Source organism: Scyliorhinus canicula, chromosome 9 (assembly GCF_902713615.1).
Source record: "Scyliorhinus canicula chromosome 9, sScyCan1.1, whole genome shotgun sequence".
NCBI lineage: Eukaryota > Metazoa > Chordata > Chondrichthyes > Carcharhiniformes > Scyliorhinidae > Scyliorhinus > Scyliorhinus canicula.
The window spans coordinates 106641725-106659900 of NC_052154.1; the positions used below are offsets into that span (position 1 = coordinate 106641725).

The 18176-nt window shown below is 48.8% G+C and overlaps 1 protein-coding gene across 1 annotated transcript in view; it reads right to left on the minus strand.

Annotated features, from left to right (window-relative positions):
• The window catches only part of LOC119971594 (astacin-like metalloendopeptidase), a 639042-nt gene that overhangs the window by 216319 nt on the left and 404547 nt on the right, over positions 1–18176 (minus strand). The window contains exon 9 of the mRNA XM_038807373.1: positions 17934–18058. Coding sequence (XP_038663301.1) covers positions 17934–18058 — 125 coding nt within the window. The remainder of the gene's footprint in view (positions 1–17933; positions 18059–18176) is intronic.

The window sequence follows — 18176 nt, forward strand, 5'->3', positions numbered from 1 at the left end:
CTTTCAGAGCCTCCCAGACCATCCCCACCCGGACCTCCCCCGTGTCATTGGTATCAAGATACCCCTCAATACTTCTCCGGACCCTCCTACACACCTCCTCATCAGCCAGCATCCCCACATCCAGGCGCCAGAGCGGGCGCTGGTCCCGCGCCTCCCCCATCTCCAGATGAACCCAGTGCGGAGCATGGTCTGAAATCGCTATGGCCGAATACTCGGCATCCTGCACCCTCGGGATCAATCCCCTGCTCAGGACGAAAAAATCTATTCGGGAGTTTAGTCGATAGGATTAAAACTTGAGAGGTTGACAAAACTACATATTAGAACTCCACCTCCCACACACACTCATCCCTGCCAACAAGGTGGCAGCACAAAGAGCAGCTCCCTGGTAGGCGGACGCAGAGGTTACGACCCTAGTCGATAGAGGAGAGGCGGGTTACCCTGTATGCCAGGATGGGTAGGAAGCTGCCACCCACTGTCGTACACCGGGCCTGGGCACAGGTGGCAGAGGTTGTGAGCGGCGTGGGCCTCACCACTAGGACTGGACATCAGTGCCACAGAAAACTGCAGAACTACCTCAGGGCAGCCAGAGAGATTAGTCAGCACTGTGCCTCTGGCACCAACCTCCAGCCAACGCATCTGTAACCCCCTCGCCTCCACCTGGAGGGTGACCGGACCCCATCTGCCGGCGGCCAGCATCCCCACCCTGCACACATACCAGCACCCGTACTGCTGGCTGGCAAGGCCGGGTGCCCTGACCATCAAGGCCATCAGCTACCCACCCCTGTGCTGCATGCGTCTGGCTGCCTAACACTGTGCGATTTCTGTCTACCCCAATCAGGAGAAGGTGACCCACAACCACTTGGAGAAGGACACCACCGGACCTGCTTCTCCTCACCGTAGTGAAGTAGTTGGCACTGGGAGTGGTCAGTTGACCTTGAGAGAGGTCAGTTACCAAGGTAGAGGGTAGCATTGGATGAGCAAGTGAGATCCCGCTGAGTTGCTTTTTCCCATAGCACGTTTATTACCACCCTAGCAGCACCCCCAGACCCCCCCCCCAATACCTCCACACCCACTCACACCTCCCCACACCTTTACACTAACCTCACAAATCCCCCCACAGCCCCACTCCACCACCACCACTCCGACACCATCCCACAATCCCCTCCATCAACACCCACCACCCCAACCTAAGATCCAATCATGTGCCGTGTCTTGCGTATTGCAGGATCACCTGGCGATGAGGCGGGACCTGAAATCCAACGCCAAGTGGATAGCAGCGAGGAAGATCACATGCACAGTGATAGCAGCCCTTGAACCGCAGCCCGAGACATCTTGGAGCACCAGGACAGGGGCTACAGTGACTTCCTGACGCAGTTGTCTCCAACACCCTCCACCATCCCAGAGACACTCACCTTCATTGGACATCTTGGTGAAATGGCTCCCGGGGCACTACCTGGTGCGCAACACACACATGTTGTAGGACAGATTCTGGAGTTAGGAACACCCGAGGGTGCGGATGGTTGGAGAGCGGTCCAACCCCAGGGTCCAGCTGCCATGCAGATGGGTTTCGTGAAAGGGTAGTTCCATCGATAGTGGAGATGCAGTCACAGAGCCAAGGACTGTATGAGGGCTTGTCAGCAACCATACAGCGCATGCAGGTACAGTGGTGGAGTCCAATGGCCTGCGAGGGCAGGAGGTTCCAAATATGCATGCCACCCAAGCCAACAGCACATGGATGGCGTGCGCTGTGAAGTCCTTGGGGGACAATGTATCAGGCTTGGGTCATGATATCGAAAGGCCTTGGGCACTCTGTGCCATGTAGCCAATTAAAATTAGGGGCTAAAATTAGCCCCAATTAGGGGCTGGTTTAGCTCACTCGGCTAAATCGCTGGCTTTTAAAGCAGACCAAGCAGGCCAGCAGCACGGTTCGATTCCCGTACCAGCCTCCCCAGACAGGCGCCGGAATGTGGCGACTAGGGGCTTTTCACAGTAACTTCATAGAAGCCTACTTGTGACAATAAGCGATTTTCATTTCATTTTCATTTTCAAAAGAAATCACAAAATATCTCTGAGAGATTATAATGGTTCAAGCATTAAATGTTATGGTGCTTGTGACCTGAGTGTGGTGATGAAGAACACAGTTTATTCCATCCCGTTATATATTGTTTCCAAGGGCTTGAATTCATTATTAGGTGATCAGTCCTGTGAAGAATTAGCTCTAGTGCAGTTGGTATACAGCATCCACAAAGGATTGGAGCAGCACTCCAATAATTTTGAGCAAATTGTTTACAATTTCAGCAATGTGTTCACAGGTTTTCGTGGACTACCATTCACCTACAAGATGCAACTCAAAGAGAATGCAAAACCTGTGATGCATGCACCAAGTGGAATCCCTGCACCTCTTCAGGATTGCCTCAAAAAGGAGCTAGACAAAATTAAAAGTAATAAGAAAGATAGAAGAACCTACCAATTGGGTAAGTTCCATGGTATGTGTAAAGAAAAAAAATGGTGATATTTGCATATATATAGACCCCAAAGATCTTAAAGAGAATATCAAAAGAGAACATACCAAATAGCAAAGTGTGAGGAAATCACATCTGAGATGGCTGGTGCACAATTATTTATGAAACTTGATGCATCTGAAGGTCTCTGGCAGCTAAAGGTAGAGGAACAAAGTACAAAGTACTGCACTTTAATACACCATTTGGACGGTATTGCTTTCTGAGAATGTAATTTGGTCTAAGAAGGGGTATGGTTGATCAGCGGGGAGGCGGGAGGGGGGAAACCTCCGACCAGGTGGTCACAAGGAACATGAGGGGGCTGAATAGGCCAGTCAAACGGTCACGTATTTCTGCGTATCCGAGGAGTTTCAAGGCAGATGTGGCCTTTTTACAAAAGACACATCTGAAGATTGGGGACCAGACAAGGTTAAGGAAAGAGTGGGTTGGACAAGTGTTCCATTCGGGGTTGGATATGAAGATGCTGGTCAATATGCTGATGGGGTTTGAAGTGGGGAATATCGTAGTGGATTCGGGGATGTAGAGATTTGTGATAATAAGTGGGAAATTGGAGGGGATGCCAGTAGTCCGAGTTAATGTTTATGTCCCAAATTGGGATGATGTGGAATTTATGAGGAGAGTATTGGGGAAGATCCCGGACCTGGACTAGCACCGGCTGATTATGCGGGGGGGGTGGGGGGACTTTAACACGGTCATTGACCCAGGGATGGACTGGTCGAGTTCGAGATCGGGGAGGGTGTCAATGGCGCCCATGAATGCAATGGCGAAGGAGCTGAAGGGGTTTATGGAGAGCATGGGGGGAGTGGACCCATGGAGGTTTGGGAGGCTGAGGGCAAAGGTGTTTTCATACTTTTCCCATATGCATAAGGTCTACTCGCAGATTGATTTTTTGTGGTGGGTAAGTCACTGCTGGTGGAGGTGATGAACTTGGGATATTTGACGATTGTGATCTCGGACCACGCGCCACATTGGGTGGACTTGCGGGTGGATCAGGGGAGTAGGGCTCAGAGCCCGCAGTGAAGGTTGGATGTGGGGCTGCTAGCCGAGGAGGAGGTGGGTGAGCGGGTGAGGGCAGCCATCCGGGGTACGTGAAGCTAAAAAAAATAGGTGAGGTCTCGACCGCCATGAGATGGGAGGCACTCAAGGCAGTGGCCAGCGAGGCGTTTATATCAATTCATGCCCACAGGGAGAAGGAGGAGTGGCCAGAGATGTCAAGGTTGGTGGACAGAAGGTACACGGAGGTCCCGGAGGCGGGATTGTTGAAGGAGGGGCAGAAGCTCCAGATGGCATTTGGATTGGCGTCCACAAGGAAGGCAGTGAGCAGTTGCGGAGGGCCAGAGGGGCAGTGTATGAGTATGGTGAGAAGGCTAGCTGGATGCTGGCCCACCAGCTCAGGAAGCAGGAGGTGGCAAGGGAGATTAGCAGGGTGAAGGACGGCAAGGTTGGAGTGGTATTGGATTTGGGTGGGGGTGAATGGGGTGTTTGAGGAGTTCGATAGGAGGCTTTATGAATCGGAACCCCCGGCTGAGGGGATGGGGATGTGGGATTATTTGGACGTGCTGGAATTCCCCAGTGTGGAGGATGGTCTGGTAGAGGAAAGCCCCTCTCTTGGATTGGTGGAGGTGCTGGAAAGTTTGGGGGTAAATGCAGGCAGGAAAGGTCTGGACAGTTTCCCAGTAGTTTTATAAAAAGTTTTTCGGTGACCTGTGAGCCTTGCCGGTGAGGAGATTTAATGGGGCAAGGGAGAAGAGTGAGCTCCCCCCTACGTTGTCGCAGACCTCTGTCATAATATCCACTCATGTATAATGAAATGCAGACAGGCAGTGATTGACACACAGGATGAACTATGAACACACAACACAGAACAACCAATCACCAGACAGGACACCACCACTACGAAGCCCACAGGGCATTAAGACTCCCACTCTCTCAGGACCCAGATACTGAGACAGTCAGAGTGCACAAGTTAGTGGGCGCTACTGCCATGTGGTAGCTAGTAAATCTGGTCGAGCCAGTCAGAGGTCATCAGTAGGATTTGTAGAGTGTCAACCCACAGCTGAACATGTACAGCAGTTCATAGTTAAATAAAACAGCGTTGGATCATCTCCGGTGTCAGACGTTTGTTTCTAGCATCCCTGCATCCAGTTGCAGTCAACGTCGAAACAAACTGCCTAACACCTCACCTCAATATCTCTGATCCTGAAGAAAGACAAAGACCTGGAGCAGTGAGGGTCCTACCATCCAATATCACTGTTGAATGTCGATGCCAAGTTGCAGGCTAAGATTCTGGCCTCTCAGATTGAGGACTGAGGTGATAGAGGGGGACCAGACAGGATTTGTAAAAGGGAGGGACATGCCGGCCAATATCAAGCACCTGCTAAATGCCATAACAATGCCCCCGGAGAGAAGAAATATGGAGGTGGCAGTTGCTATGGACACGGAGAAGACCTTTGATCAGTTGAGTGGGAGCATTTGTGGGAGGTGCTGGGGCAGTTTGGGTTTGGGCAGGGGTTTGTATATTGGATTCGATTGTTGTACTAGGCACCAGTGGCGAATGTAAGAATGAATAGGGTGAGCTTGAGGTACTTTACGTTGTACCGGGAGTGCACGCAGGGATGCCCCCCTCTCCCCATTGCTCTTCGCCTTGGCGATAGAGCCACTGGCAATGGTGCTTAGAGCATCTATGGGTTGGAAAGGGATTGTGCAGGTGGGGTGGAGCATAGGGTGTCCCTCCATACGGATGACCTGCTGCTGCTTGTATCAGACCCACAATAGTACTCCCGTACTATGGCCATTGTGGTGAAATTCGGCCAGTTTTCGGGGTAGAAGTTAAACATGGGAAAGAGTGAGGTCTTTCCAATTCAGGCGAGGGGCAGGAGAGGAGGCTGGGCAAGGTTAATGGGGGTGAATTTTAGGTGTCTAGGTGTCCAGGTGTTGCAGAGTTGGGAGCAATTACGCAAGTTGAATCTGGCTCGGTTGATGGAGCAAGTGAAGGGCGAATTCAAAAGGTGGGATGTGGTTCCATTGTCATTTTCACTTAACTATTCCTATCGGGGCGTCCTCCCAATTCCTTATATATAGTTGGCGGAGCAGGTGCAGTCCGTAAAGATGACAGTGCTCCCTAGGTTTTTGTTTGCATTCCAGATAGTCCTTATTTTTATCCCCAAGGCCTTTTTTAAGAAGGTTACCTCGTTGATATTGGGATTTGTGTAGGTGCGGAAGACTCTTCCGGTAAAGAAGGCGCTGCTTGAGCGGGCCGAGGGTGGTTGGCCCTGCCAAACTTAATGAATTATTTTTGGGAGGAAAATATAGCCAAGGTAAGGAAGAGGGTAGTGGGAGAGGGGTCAGTTTGGGAGCGGATGGAGGTAGCGTTGTGTAAGGGTAATAGTTTGAGAGCGTTGATTACTGCGCCTTTGCAATTCTTGCCGGCCAGCTACTCCACGAGTCCGGGAGTACTGGCAGACCTGAGGGTGTGGGACAGTGGCGACAGCACCTGAGGCTTGAGTGGACCCCTATCTGTGGGAATCACAGATTTGCTTCGGGGGAGCAGTACGGGGGGGGGGGGGGGGGGGGGGGGGGGGTTCAGGGTTGTCGGTGGGCGGAGATTGAGCAGTTTGGAGATTCGTTTGTGGATGGCAGGTTCCAGAGTTTGGAAGAACTGGAGGAATGTGAGTTGCCCAGTGGAAACAGGTTCCAATACATACAGGTGCAGAACTACGTGAGAAAGCAGGTGTCATCCTTTCCTGATTTTCCGCCCCAGGCTTGCAGGACAAGTTGCTGTTGTTATGGGCCCCGGTTTAGAGAACCCCAAAGTATATCATGGAGTTCACCCGACCCACAACTTTTAATAGATTGTGGTTATGGGGAGCACACGTGCTCACCTTACAGGTGTGATGCAACAGAAATCTACAGTACTTTTAAATTAAAACAATGTTTATTTATGAAACCAGTTAACACTTTATAAACCCACAGTAAGCAACTTAACAACTATAAACACCAATAAATCAACAAAAGAATACAGTACGCGATAAGTAACTCTTAATCTTTCCTTGCAACATCCATAAGACAAAAAAACCCTTTGCACAGAAAGACATTAGGTTTAACTTCACTACTGAGAATAGTTACCACGTTGAAATCACCAAATTGACATTCATGAGCTTGCAGAGATTCATACAGATCTTGCTGTGACTGCAGCATCTCCAAAACTGAAACAAAACTAAACACACCCTGGAGCTGCAAGCCCAAAGTGAAAGTAAAATCTGACAGACAGCCCAGCTCCACCCACACTCTGACATCACTGCAGTAATAAACACCCATTTCTTAAAGGTACACCCACTACAGCTATTCTATAAAATACACTCATTTGTTAAAGGTACTCTCACATGACACCTCCCCCAAAGAAAACATAATAAACAATCAACTTCAAGAAGGTTTCATTTTTCACCTTTTGACTTTCCTTTAAGAAATATGGACAATGGATATACGATTTTTTTTTAACAAAACAAAGCACGCAAACATTTAATAATAACATAGTCCATTTTTGTTCTTCTTCCTCCAACGGGAATCCTTCTCAATTGACAGTCTCTTTGGACAAGAAGGGGCAGGATTCTCGCAAACTGACAGGGCGGGCAACTCCGGAGCGAAGGAGTGGTGTGAACCACTCTGGCGTCGGAGTGGTTTGCGCACCTTCAGGGGCTAGGCCGGCGCCGGAGTGGTTTGCGCCGTGCCGGCCGGCGCGGAAGGGGCTTGGCGCCACACCAACCGATGCCGAAGGGCCTCCGCCAGCCGGCGTGAGTTGGCGCATGCGCGGGAGCACCAGCGTGTGCTGGCATCATTCCAGCGCATGTGCAGGGGGGTTCACCTCCGCGTCGGCCATCGCGGAGGTCCACAGCAGCTGTTGCGGAGTAATAGAGTGCCCTCACGGCACAGGCCTGCCCGCGGATCGGTGGGTTCTGATCGCGGGCCAGGCCACCGTGGAGGCCCCCTCCGGGGCCAGATCCCCCGCACCCCACCGAGGACCCCAGAGGCTGCCCGCGGAACCCGGTCCTGCCGGTAAGTACCTGTTGTAATTTACACCAGCGGGACCAGCCGGAAACGGGCAGCCTCTCGGCCCTTTGCAGGCCGGGGAATCACCAGGGGGTGCTGCTGACAGTGGCGCCGACCAGCGCGGCGTGATTCCCTCCTCCACCAAATCCCCAGCGCTGGAGAATTCGGCAGCCGGTAGTGGGGGGGATTTACGCCGCCGCCGGGTGATTCTCCACCCAAAGTCTCTGCACAATCCATCCATTTCTCTATGCCGCGGCATTTCTCTTTAAAGTCAGATACTTTAGTTCAATCTGATCACAGAGACCCTTGTAATTCTCCAACACATGTTCAGGCAGTCAAATGCCTGTTGAAACTCCGCTGTCCAGTGAGATTTTTGACGTTTCTTCAGCAAGTCCATCAGTGGAGCAACCATGTGACAAATATTTTGTACAAATGTTTGAACAAATCCACTCATCCCATGAAAACGCATTATTTTCCATCGTGTCTAGGGTATCGGAAACTCAGCAATCACTTTTGTTTTCACATCCTGTGTGACCATTCAACCCAGTCCTGTCGGATGGCCCAGCAAAGTGACTTGGGCTTTTCCAAATTCACTTTTGGATAGGTTTACCACCAAACGTGTCTCCTCAAACGTGTAATCCATCAGATGTTTTAAATGTTCTTTCCATGTCTGGCTGAAAATTACCAGATCGTCGATGTATACCGCACAATTGGGTAATCCTCAAATGACTTCCTTAGTTAACTGTTGAAATGTGGCTGGGGTGTTTTTCATGCATAACTTTGAATTAGTATCTACCATCTGGAGTCACAGAAGCTGAAATCTCCTTTGCCCTTTTGGATAAAAGAATCTGCCAGTAACCTTTAAGTAAATCCAATTTGGAAATAAAAGCTGGTTGTCCCACTTTCTCAATGCAATCCTCCAAATGTGGGATAGGATAAGAGTCTGCTCTTGTAACTGCATTAACCTTTATATAGTCCACAAACAAACCGTTGAGCACCGTCCAGTTTTGGTACCATCACTATGGGGGAGCTCCATTGGCTGCAACTCACTTCAATTATGCAATTTTTAAGCATACATTCAATCTCCTTGTTAACCTGTGCCAATTTTAAAGGGTTGAGTCTATATGGATGTTGTTTGATTGGAATAGCATTTCCCACATCTATATAGCCATTTTAGTGCTTCCCAACTTATCTCCACAAACTTGCCCATCAATAACTCTTTCAGGTCAGTCCGTTTTTCCTGTGGAAGGTAACTCAACAATTTATCCCAATTTTTAAGAACATCCTCGTTTTCCAATTTAATTTGATGTACGCCAAATTCACAGTCATCTGTATTTGGTTTGTCACTTTGAGTAAGAATCATTAAATCCTCCTCCTTTTTCTCTCCTTCCCTTTCAAAGTATCTTTAAAGCATATTCACATGACAGACTCAGTGTGTTTTCCTTCTATCCGGCTGTCATGTGAGCGTACCTTTAAGAAATGGGTGTTTATAAATGGGTGTTATATAAATATCTGTAGTGAGACTACCTTTAAGAAATGGATGTTTATTACTGCAGTGATGTCAGAGAGTGGGTGGAGCTGGGCTGTCTGTCAGCTTTTTACTTTTGCTTTAGGCTTTTTGCTGCAAGGTGGGTTTGGTTTCATTTAAGTTTTGGAGAAGCTGCAATCACAGCAGGATGTGTGTGCATCTCTGCAAGCTTATGAATGTTAATTTGCTGATTTCAACGTGGTAACTGTTCTTAGTCGTGAAGTTATGCCTGATGTCTTTCTGTTAAAAGGCGTTTTTAAGTCTTATGGATGTTAAAAGGAAAGTAAGAATTACTTAGTGTTGTATTCTTTGGGGGTTGTATTTGAATTGATGGTTGCTGAGATGTTCACTGTATGTTTTAAACAGGTTAACTTGAGTTCATAGAATAAACATTGTTTTGCTTTAACAAATATTGTTGGATGTCTGCTGCACCACACCTGTAGAGTGGGCCGTTTGCTCCCCATACCACAATCTATTAAAAGTTGTGCGTCAGGTGAACTCCATGATACACTTTGGGGTCCTTGAAACCCTGGCCCATTACAAATTGGGGGCTCGAGGGGATTAGTTTAGTGAACTTAAAGACAGTGAGGGGTGAGCATATTGTGGTTGCTTTTCAGGTGTGGACAATGGCTCTTTCTGAGGCTCTAAAGTTTTTGGGGGTGGAAGAGGTCACACGCAGTACCTTACAGACAGAGACTAAAAGCAGACTGTTAGATTGGGCAAAAACATTGCAGTTAACATTACCTGACAAAATGTGAAAAGACGAGGTAATTATGGAGGTGGCTAAGCATTTAAAGTTGCCTGAGATACAGTCTGACTCATTGGAAATGACAAAAATTCAGTTGCAAAAAATGCCACCTGAACATGAAAAAGAATTGAAGCAGCTTGAATGCAAAAGAGATAGAGAGGAAAAAGAAAAAGTGAGAGAGTTTGAACTTCAGAAAAGGGCAATGAAAGGGTGATGGATCTTGTTGGGATAGAGAGACTCGGAGCCTCTGAAGCTGGGGGTATGTGTCAGCAACTTTGCGGATTTCCTTAGATTGGAAAAAATGTAATTTGTCCTGAGGGGATTGATGTAAGGGTTCGCATGGAGGTGGAAACCATTCATTGACTTCTACCAAGACAGTTAAGTCAGCAGTTGGGGGAGGGGGGGGCTCAGAGATAACAAGAAAAAGTGGAGGCAGAGGGGGTGGGGGTATGGTAGGGAGGGCGGGTTGCGCTTGTTGGCTATTCATTCAGTTTTGCTGTGTTCTCCTGTTTGTTATTTGTTGGTTATCTTTTTTATCTTGGTTGTAGTTTTATTTGATGTGTAGTTATAATAAAAATATTTAGAAAAAAAGAATCTGACAAAGACAAATTCCAAGCAATTCGCAACATGCCCAAGCCACACGACAAAAAAGCCATCTTCCAAGTGACGGGTTTGATCAATTTCGTAGGGAAATTCATTCCAAACCTGTCAGCAAAAACAACACATCTACATGATCTCTTGGATTCCACTTGGACTGAGCAACATGAGCAAGCGAGGAAGAACTCAAGACTTCACTAGCCACCATGCCAATTGTCACACTTTTTGACCCATTTAAGCAGATTAAAGAGTAAACAGACGCTCCAAAAGATGATCGGGGAGCAGTTTTTCTGCAACCTGAGCATGACGATTGGAAGCCAGTTGAATGTGCATCACGATCCATGACGACAACAGAGCAGAGGTACGCTGAAAACAAAATAGAATGCCTATGTGTATGGGCTTCCAACTTTCACAGTTGAGACAGATCATCGCCCTTTGGTTAACATAATCAAGAATCTTAACCAAATGTCTCTGCACATTCAGAGGTTGATGATGAAATTACAACACTATGATTTCAATCTCATCTACACGCCAGGCAAACATTTGTTCTCAGCAGATGCATTATCGAGAACGCAGATACAAAATATTTGCAGTGAAATTGCTGTAGATGTAGGTCTGCATGTCAATCCTATTTTCATACTACTGCCAATATCAGATACAAAACTAAGTGAGATCTAAGATGAAACCAGGAAGGATCAAACTCTTCAAGTGGTGTTGAGAAACATCAACTCACACTGGCCCAGAGGTCAATGTACTGAGTTCTCCAATATAAGTTCGAAACTCAGCATCATTAATGGAATGGTACTCCATTTGAACACTGTAGTTGTATCTCAATCTCTTCGCAAGGATGTACTAAGAGGACATCTCGGGATTGAGAAGAGAACTTGTGACTGTTTACTGGCCAGGAATGAACCAGGATATTGACAGGATGGTCAGTTGTTGTGGCACATGCCAGGCGCATCGTTCCAAGCAACCAAAAGAACCTATGCAAATATCCGATTTACCTACGGCACCATGGCAGAAAATAACTATGCATCTCTTTCACCTACGAGGGAAAGATTATTTAATTATCAGAGACTATTTTTCAAACTATCCGGAGATATCTCTACTGTCATAACGGCAAGCAGCGTAATACTGCATACCCAGTCAATTTTTGCTAGACACGGAATTCCTCAAGTCATCGTGAGTGGCAACGGTCCTTGTTTTGACTGTAAAGTGTGGCAACACTTCGTAGTCATGTATAATTTCTACCAAGTCACGTCAAGTCCATTGTACCCACAAGCCAATGGCAAAGCCAAAAAAGGTGTGCATATGGTCAAGCAATTGTTGAAGAAGGCAATGGACAGCCAATCTGATCCAGATCTCGCACTATCGAGTTACAGAGCGTCACCATTGTCACATGGTAGATCGCCAGCAGAGTTATTCATGAATAGAAAGTTGCAGACCACACTTCTATACTTGGAAAAGAAGGAAGAGAATGCAGTAGTACTGCAGGAAATGCAAAACATTAAAGCAAAGCAAAAGCAGTTTAATGATAGAGTGTCGAGAACATTTCCACTTCAGGGCCTCACGGTAGCATGGTGGTTAGCATCAATGCTTCACAGCTCCAGGGTCCCAGGTTCGATTCCCGGCTGGGTCACTGTCTGTGTGGAGTCTGCACGTCCTCCCCGTGTGCGCGTGGGTTTCCTCCGGGTGCTCTGGTTTCCTCCCACAGTCCAAAGATGTGCGGGTTAGGTGGATTGGCCATGCTAAATTGCCCGTAGTGTAAGGTTAATGGGCGGATTGTTGGGTTACGGGTATGTGGGTTTAAGTGGGATGATCATTGTTCGGCACAACATCGAGGGCCGAAGGGCCTGTTCTGTGCTGTACTGTTCTATGTTCTATGTTCTAGGGTGTGATGATATTGTGAGAATAGAAGATTCAGACAATTGGTTGAGAAAAGCCATTGTACGTGAAGAAATAACACTTCATTCTGTAATGTACAGACAGAGGAAGGATTGGTTTCAAGGAGAAATCATTGCGCGCTCTTGAAAACCAGCGATTGTGACATCATAAATGTAAGAATTGCAAGGGTTATGAAATGCCTAAATTAACCACTAGAGGGAGCTAGATGTACAAGTATATAAGACATTGATGCTAAGCCTTTTGCGGAGAGAAGTGAAGTATATACTGAAGAAGAGAGAGTGTGAATGTGAGCAGATCATAGTTAATGTAATAGTGTAGAGATTAGTAGTAGGTGAGTGTAGATTATATGTTAATTATCAACCATGTATTATAGAGGAGTAAGTGTTGAATAGAACATAGAACATAGAACAGTACAGCACAGAACAGGTCCTTCGGCCCTTGATGTTGTGCCGAGCATTGTCCGAAACCAAGATCAAGCAATGCCACTCCCTGTCATTCTGGTGTGCTCCATGTGCCTATCCAATAACTGCTTGAAGGTTCCTAAAGTGTCCGACTACACTATCACAGCAGGCAGTCCATTCCACACCCTAACCACTCTCTGAGTAACGAACCTACCTCGGACATCCCTTATATATCCCCCACCCTGAATCTTATAGTTATGCCCCCTTGTAACTGCTACATCCAGCCGAGGAAATAGTCTCTGAACGTCCACTCTATCTATCCCCCTCATCATCTTATAAACCTCTATTAAGCCGCCTCTCATCCTCCTCCGCTCCAAAGACAAAAACCCTAGCTCCCTCAACCTTTCCTCATAAGACCTATCCTGCAAACTAGGCAGCATCCTGGTAAATCTCCTTTGCAGCCTTTCCAATGCTTCCACATCCTTCCTATAATGAGGTGACCAGAATTGCACACAATACTCCAAATGTGGTCTCACTAGGGTCATGTACAGTTGTAGCATAACCCTGCAGCTCTTAAACTCAAGCCCCCTGTTAATAAACTCTAATGAACTATAAGCCTTCTTCACGGCTCTATCCACTTGAATGGCAACCTTCAGAGATCTGTGGTCATGAACCCAAGATCTCTCTGTTTCTCCACATTACTCAGAACCCTGCCGTTGACCCTGTAATCTGCATTCAAATTTTTTCAACCAAAATGAATGACCTCGCACTTATCAGGGTTAAACTCCATCTGCCATTTTTTGGCCCAGCTCTGCATCCTATCAATGTCTCTTTGCAGCCTACAATAGCCCTCCACCTCATCCACTACTCCACCAATCTTGGTGTCATCAGCAAATTTACTGACCCACCCTTCAGCCCCCTCCTCCAAGTCATTGATAAAAATCACAAATCGCAGAGGACCCAGCACTGATCCCTGTGGTACACCGCTGGTAACTGGTCTCCAGTCTGAAAATTTTCCATCCACCACCACCCTCTGTCTTCTATGCGATAGCCAGTTACTTACCCAATTGGCCAAATTTACCTCTCTCCCTTACCTCCTTACTTTTTTCATGAGCCGACCATGGGGAACCTTATCAAACGTCTTACTAAAATCCATTTATACGACATCAACTGCTCTACCACTTAGTTACCTCCTCAAAGAATTCAATCAAATTTGTGAGGCAAGGCGTACCCTTCACAAATCCGTGTTGACTACCCCGGATTAAGCTGCATCTTTCCAAATGGTCATAAATTCTATCCTTCAGGACTTTTCCATTAACTTACCGAACACCGAAGTAAGACTAACTGGCCTATAATTACAAGGGTCAATCCTATTCCCTGTCTTGAACAGAGGAACAACATTTGCCACTCTCATAATCTAATTAAGTCGTGTTTATAAATGTATAGTTTTGTTCAATTTTGTAGTCTTTGTGAACACTACCCAAACCACCCTGAATTTAGCAACACAAAGAACACCACATGGTACCACATTGCTCAGCATAGGGGCGAAGTGCTGGAGGAGGAGGATGAGGAGGAAGGGCAGGCCTCATCCAACGAGGAGGATGCAGGGAATGGTGAGGATGGGCAGGACATGGAGTCCGGGCAGGCACAGGAGGCCACACGAGTGCGTCTAAGCCAACACGCACAGGACGCTTTGATCACCTCCAGGTTCACTGACTAGGAGGGGGGGGGGGGGGGGGGGGGGGCAGCCAGGGGCACGAACACCGCATTCCAACCCCACACCCCCTCACTTCCCACCCAGCCAAACCTCTGCTTGCACTCCCTCCGTTATACATACCTGCAGCGCTGTGAGCTGGGGGCCCTGAGTTGGCAGTAACAGCAGGTCTAGTCCATGGGATGGAGGGTGATGCCAACCCACTCTGCGATGAGCTCTGGTGATCCACATTGTCTGATAACATCTGACCCCTACCCACAGTTGCACCATCCACCTGGATGTTCCCTGCATGCGGGCTGCCCCTTCCATCGCAATGTTGCACCGAATCCCTGGGGTGGCGGTGGTAGGGACGGTCGGGCAGTGGGGGAGAACGGTCCACCCACAGGGCCTGAACCATCACCCCCTGCCCCCTACCCCCGGCCAGCCCAGACCAGCCCACCACTCACAGCCATCAGACAGGGCACCGAGGCAGGTTGTAACGGTGGTAACAGGTGTTTATTGTGAACATATATTTACAAATTTGTGCCCTAGTCCCATTGACTGCACTGTGCCCTGCACCCATACCAACGTAACTGGTGTCTAACTTTCTCGCCTTACAGGCCCTAACGCTATGCGTAGGTGGTTTCCCAAACAATACAGCAGCAGTGGAAGTGGACTGCTGTGACTCCTGCCTGTGAGGTGGGTCTCCTTCTTCACGCTTTGTCTGGGCCGTCCCAGCCTGAATGGGCCCGGCCGCTGCTCGGGTGCCCCAGGTGGTGTGCTGCCACCTTGTTCTGCCAGCTGCCCACCAGATGCGCCAGGGAAAGGAGTTGGGGGGAATCCGAGGTGCTAGGATGTTCTGGCACCTCCCCTGCAGGAGTCACCGGCAGGGCACCATTATCTCCTCCTCCCTCCGGGTGCCCGTTGGCTCCTGGGCTACTCCATAGGATGGGGGTGTGAGCAGAGCCATCCCCTGAGGCTCCCCCGCCACCTGCCGCTGGCAGTTCTGGAGTCCCGCTCTGGTCTTGACCAGGGTTCGCACGCTCATGGCTACGGAGCACAGGGAGCGGACCATCTCCATCTGGAACTGCGCCATATCACGCTGTGACTGTGCCACCACTCTCTGGGATTGGGCCACCTCCCTCTGTGTATGTACCACGCCAGCCAGCGCCTGGGCAATGCCGCCGAAGTTCCCAGCCATGGCCTGCTGTGACTGAGGCATACTGAGGAGTGCCACTGCAAAGTCAGGTGGCTGTGGCATATGGCTGCCTGTGAGAGGGCAGCCCTGTCCTGGCCTGGGCCACCACCTGCACAGAATGCCTCAGGCCTTGGACACGCTGGACCACAACTGAAACCGTCGCCTCCAAAGCCTCCTCCATGCGGTGCTGGCCTGGGTGGCATGCATGGTCAGCACCACTTCCTGTTCCTGCATGTGGTTGGACTCCTCCGCCTTTGCCCGCAGTTGCTGGATGCTCACTGACATCCCCTCATGTAGTCCCTTGGCTCTCTGACTGCACCTGCACTCTGGTTGGAAGTGGATATTTAAGAAGCCCGAGACCCGTTAAACAGTGGCTTGTTCCTGGGATTGGACTTCCTTCTGACCATCCGCCCCTAGGGTGTTCCTATCTCCACCTGCTGTACCGGATCAGCTGTGTAGTGCGCACCAGATAGTATCTCTTCACTACACTTCCCAACTAAGGTAAGTGTCTCTGGGAGGGATGGTGGAGGCTGTTGGAGAGAGCTGTGACGTAAAAACAGTGTCAACCTTGGGACCCGAGCTCTGGGGTATCCTGAGTCTTGGTTGGAGGGCTGATGTCTGGGCTGCTCTCCCCGTCAGTGCTTGGCTCTCCAGGGGGCACTGGCATTGGGGACGGGGCCGACGGATGAATCTCCGGCAGGTCCTGCAAGACACAAGACAACATGCATATTGGTCTGTGGGCGGGGGGGTCAGTGGCGGTGGGCGGGGAAGGATGAGGGTGGTGTAAAGTGAGAGTGGTGTGGGGGTGACGGTGGAGTAGGGTGAGGATGGTGTAGGGTGAGGGTGGTGTGTGGTGGGCATGGTGTAGGGCGAGGGCAGTGTAGGGTGAGGGTGGTGTAGGGTAAGGGTGGTATGGGGTGAGAGTGGTGTGTGGTAAGGGTGGTGTCGGGGTGGGAGGGTGTGGAGGTGAGGTAGGGGTCTCGACACATGTGTCACGGGGAACCATAACACAGCACGGTGAGGAGGTGGGTTACGGGTGCGTGTGGGAGCGGCGTCAGTGCCAGGGGCACAGTGCTGCCAACTCACCCCAGCCACCTCAAGAAGGTCATGCAGTTTTTCCCTGCAGTGGTTGCTGGTCCGGACAACATTTCCCATGGCGCTGACTGCCTCTGACTCCTGCGGCCAGGCATGGTGGACGACGGCGCCTGGTGCCCTTCCTCCCGGGCTGGGGTACAGGGTCATCAGTCTCTCCTCCACTGTGTCCAGGTGAGTCTCCATCTTGGCGTTGGTGAACCGTGGTGCTGCTCTCCTTACAGCCATCTTATTGGTTGGGACGGTGTGTGTGGGAGGATCGTTTATGTGTGGCTGCGGTTTGTCAGCCTCCTGAGTGTCATTCACGGACCTGGCGAATCCGGCACCATTTTTCATTAGAATTGATTGTGTTCCATGTGATGCCAGTGGTAGCCCATTCGTGGTATCGGAATCGGTGCAGGTGTGGCACTTATTTTTCCGTGGTGAAAGTAGATACATGCTCCTCTGGCATCAACACTAATCTCAGAAGTGGAGGATCCAGCCCAACATCCCTGCATCTAGTCTATCCAGTCTGTCAGAATTTTATTCATTTCAATTAAGACCCAACTCATTCTTCTAAATTCCAGTGATTACAGGCTCAATCGACCCAATCTCACATCATACAATAATCCTGCCATGCCAGGAATTGGTCTGGTGAACCTTGACTGCACTCCCTCTTTGGCCAGTATATCCTTTCTCAGATAAAAAGACCAAAACTACACAATAATCCAGGCACGGTCTCACTCTATTTGTAGTATAAACCATTTAGACCATAAGACCATAAGACATAGGAGTGGAAGTAAGGCCATTCGGCCCATCGAGTCCACTCCGCCATTCAATCATGGCTGATGGGCATTTCAACTCCACCTCCCAGCATTCTCCCCATAGCCCTTAATTCCTCGCGACATCAAGAATTTATCTATCTATCATTTATCTATCTATCATTTAGGACTGAGATGAGGAAAGATTTCTTCACTCAGAGAATAATGAACCTGTGGAAGGCTGTAGGGGCCAAGCCACTGAATGTATTCAAGAAAGAGATAAATACATTCTTAGATATTAATGGCATCTAGGGGTGAAAGTGGGAATATGGCATTGAGATAAGGATCAGCCATGATCATATTGAATGGTGGAGCAGGCTCGACTCCTGCTCCTAGTTTCTCTATCGGGAAGGTTCACCAGTCGCCACAGAAAATCAACTGAAATTAGAACGTATTTTACACATACCGCACTTATACAACTTGTTGATCTTTAAAACATCTTTGGTGGAAAGCCCTCGGATTTGTCCAAGTTTCATGTAATTTTCTGGTTTTGGTGCCATTGTAGCCTTTGAATTATTTGAAAAAGCTTTCCTGCAATAATGAACAATAAAGTTAGTTACTTATCACTGCATTGTTTATAATTGGAACTTCAATTACTAAACAGACTTTAGTGTGTAAAGTAGGAGGCCTTGTGGTGCAGTGATCACTG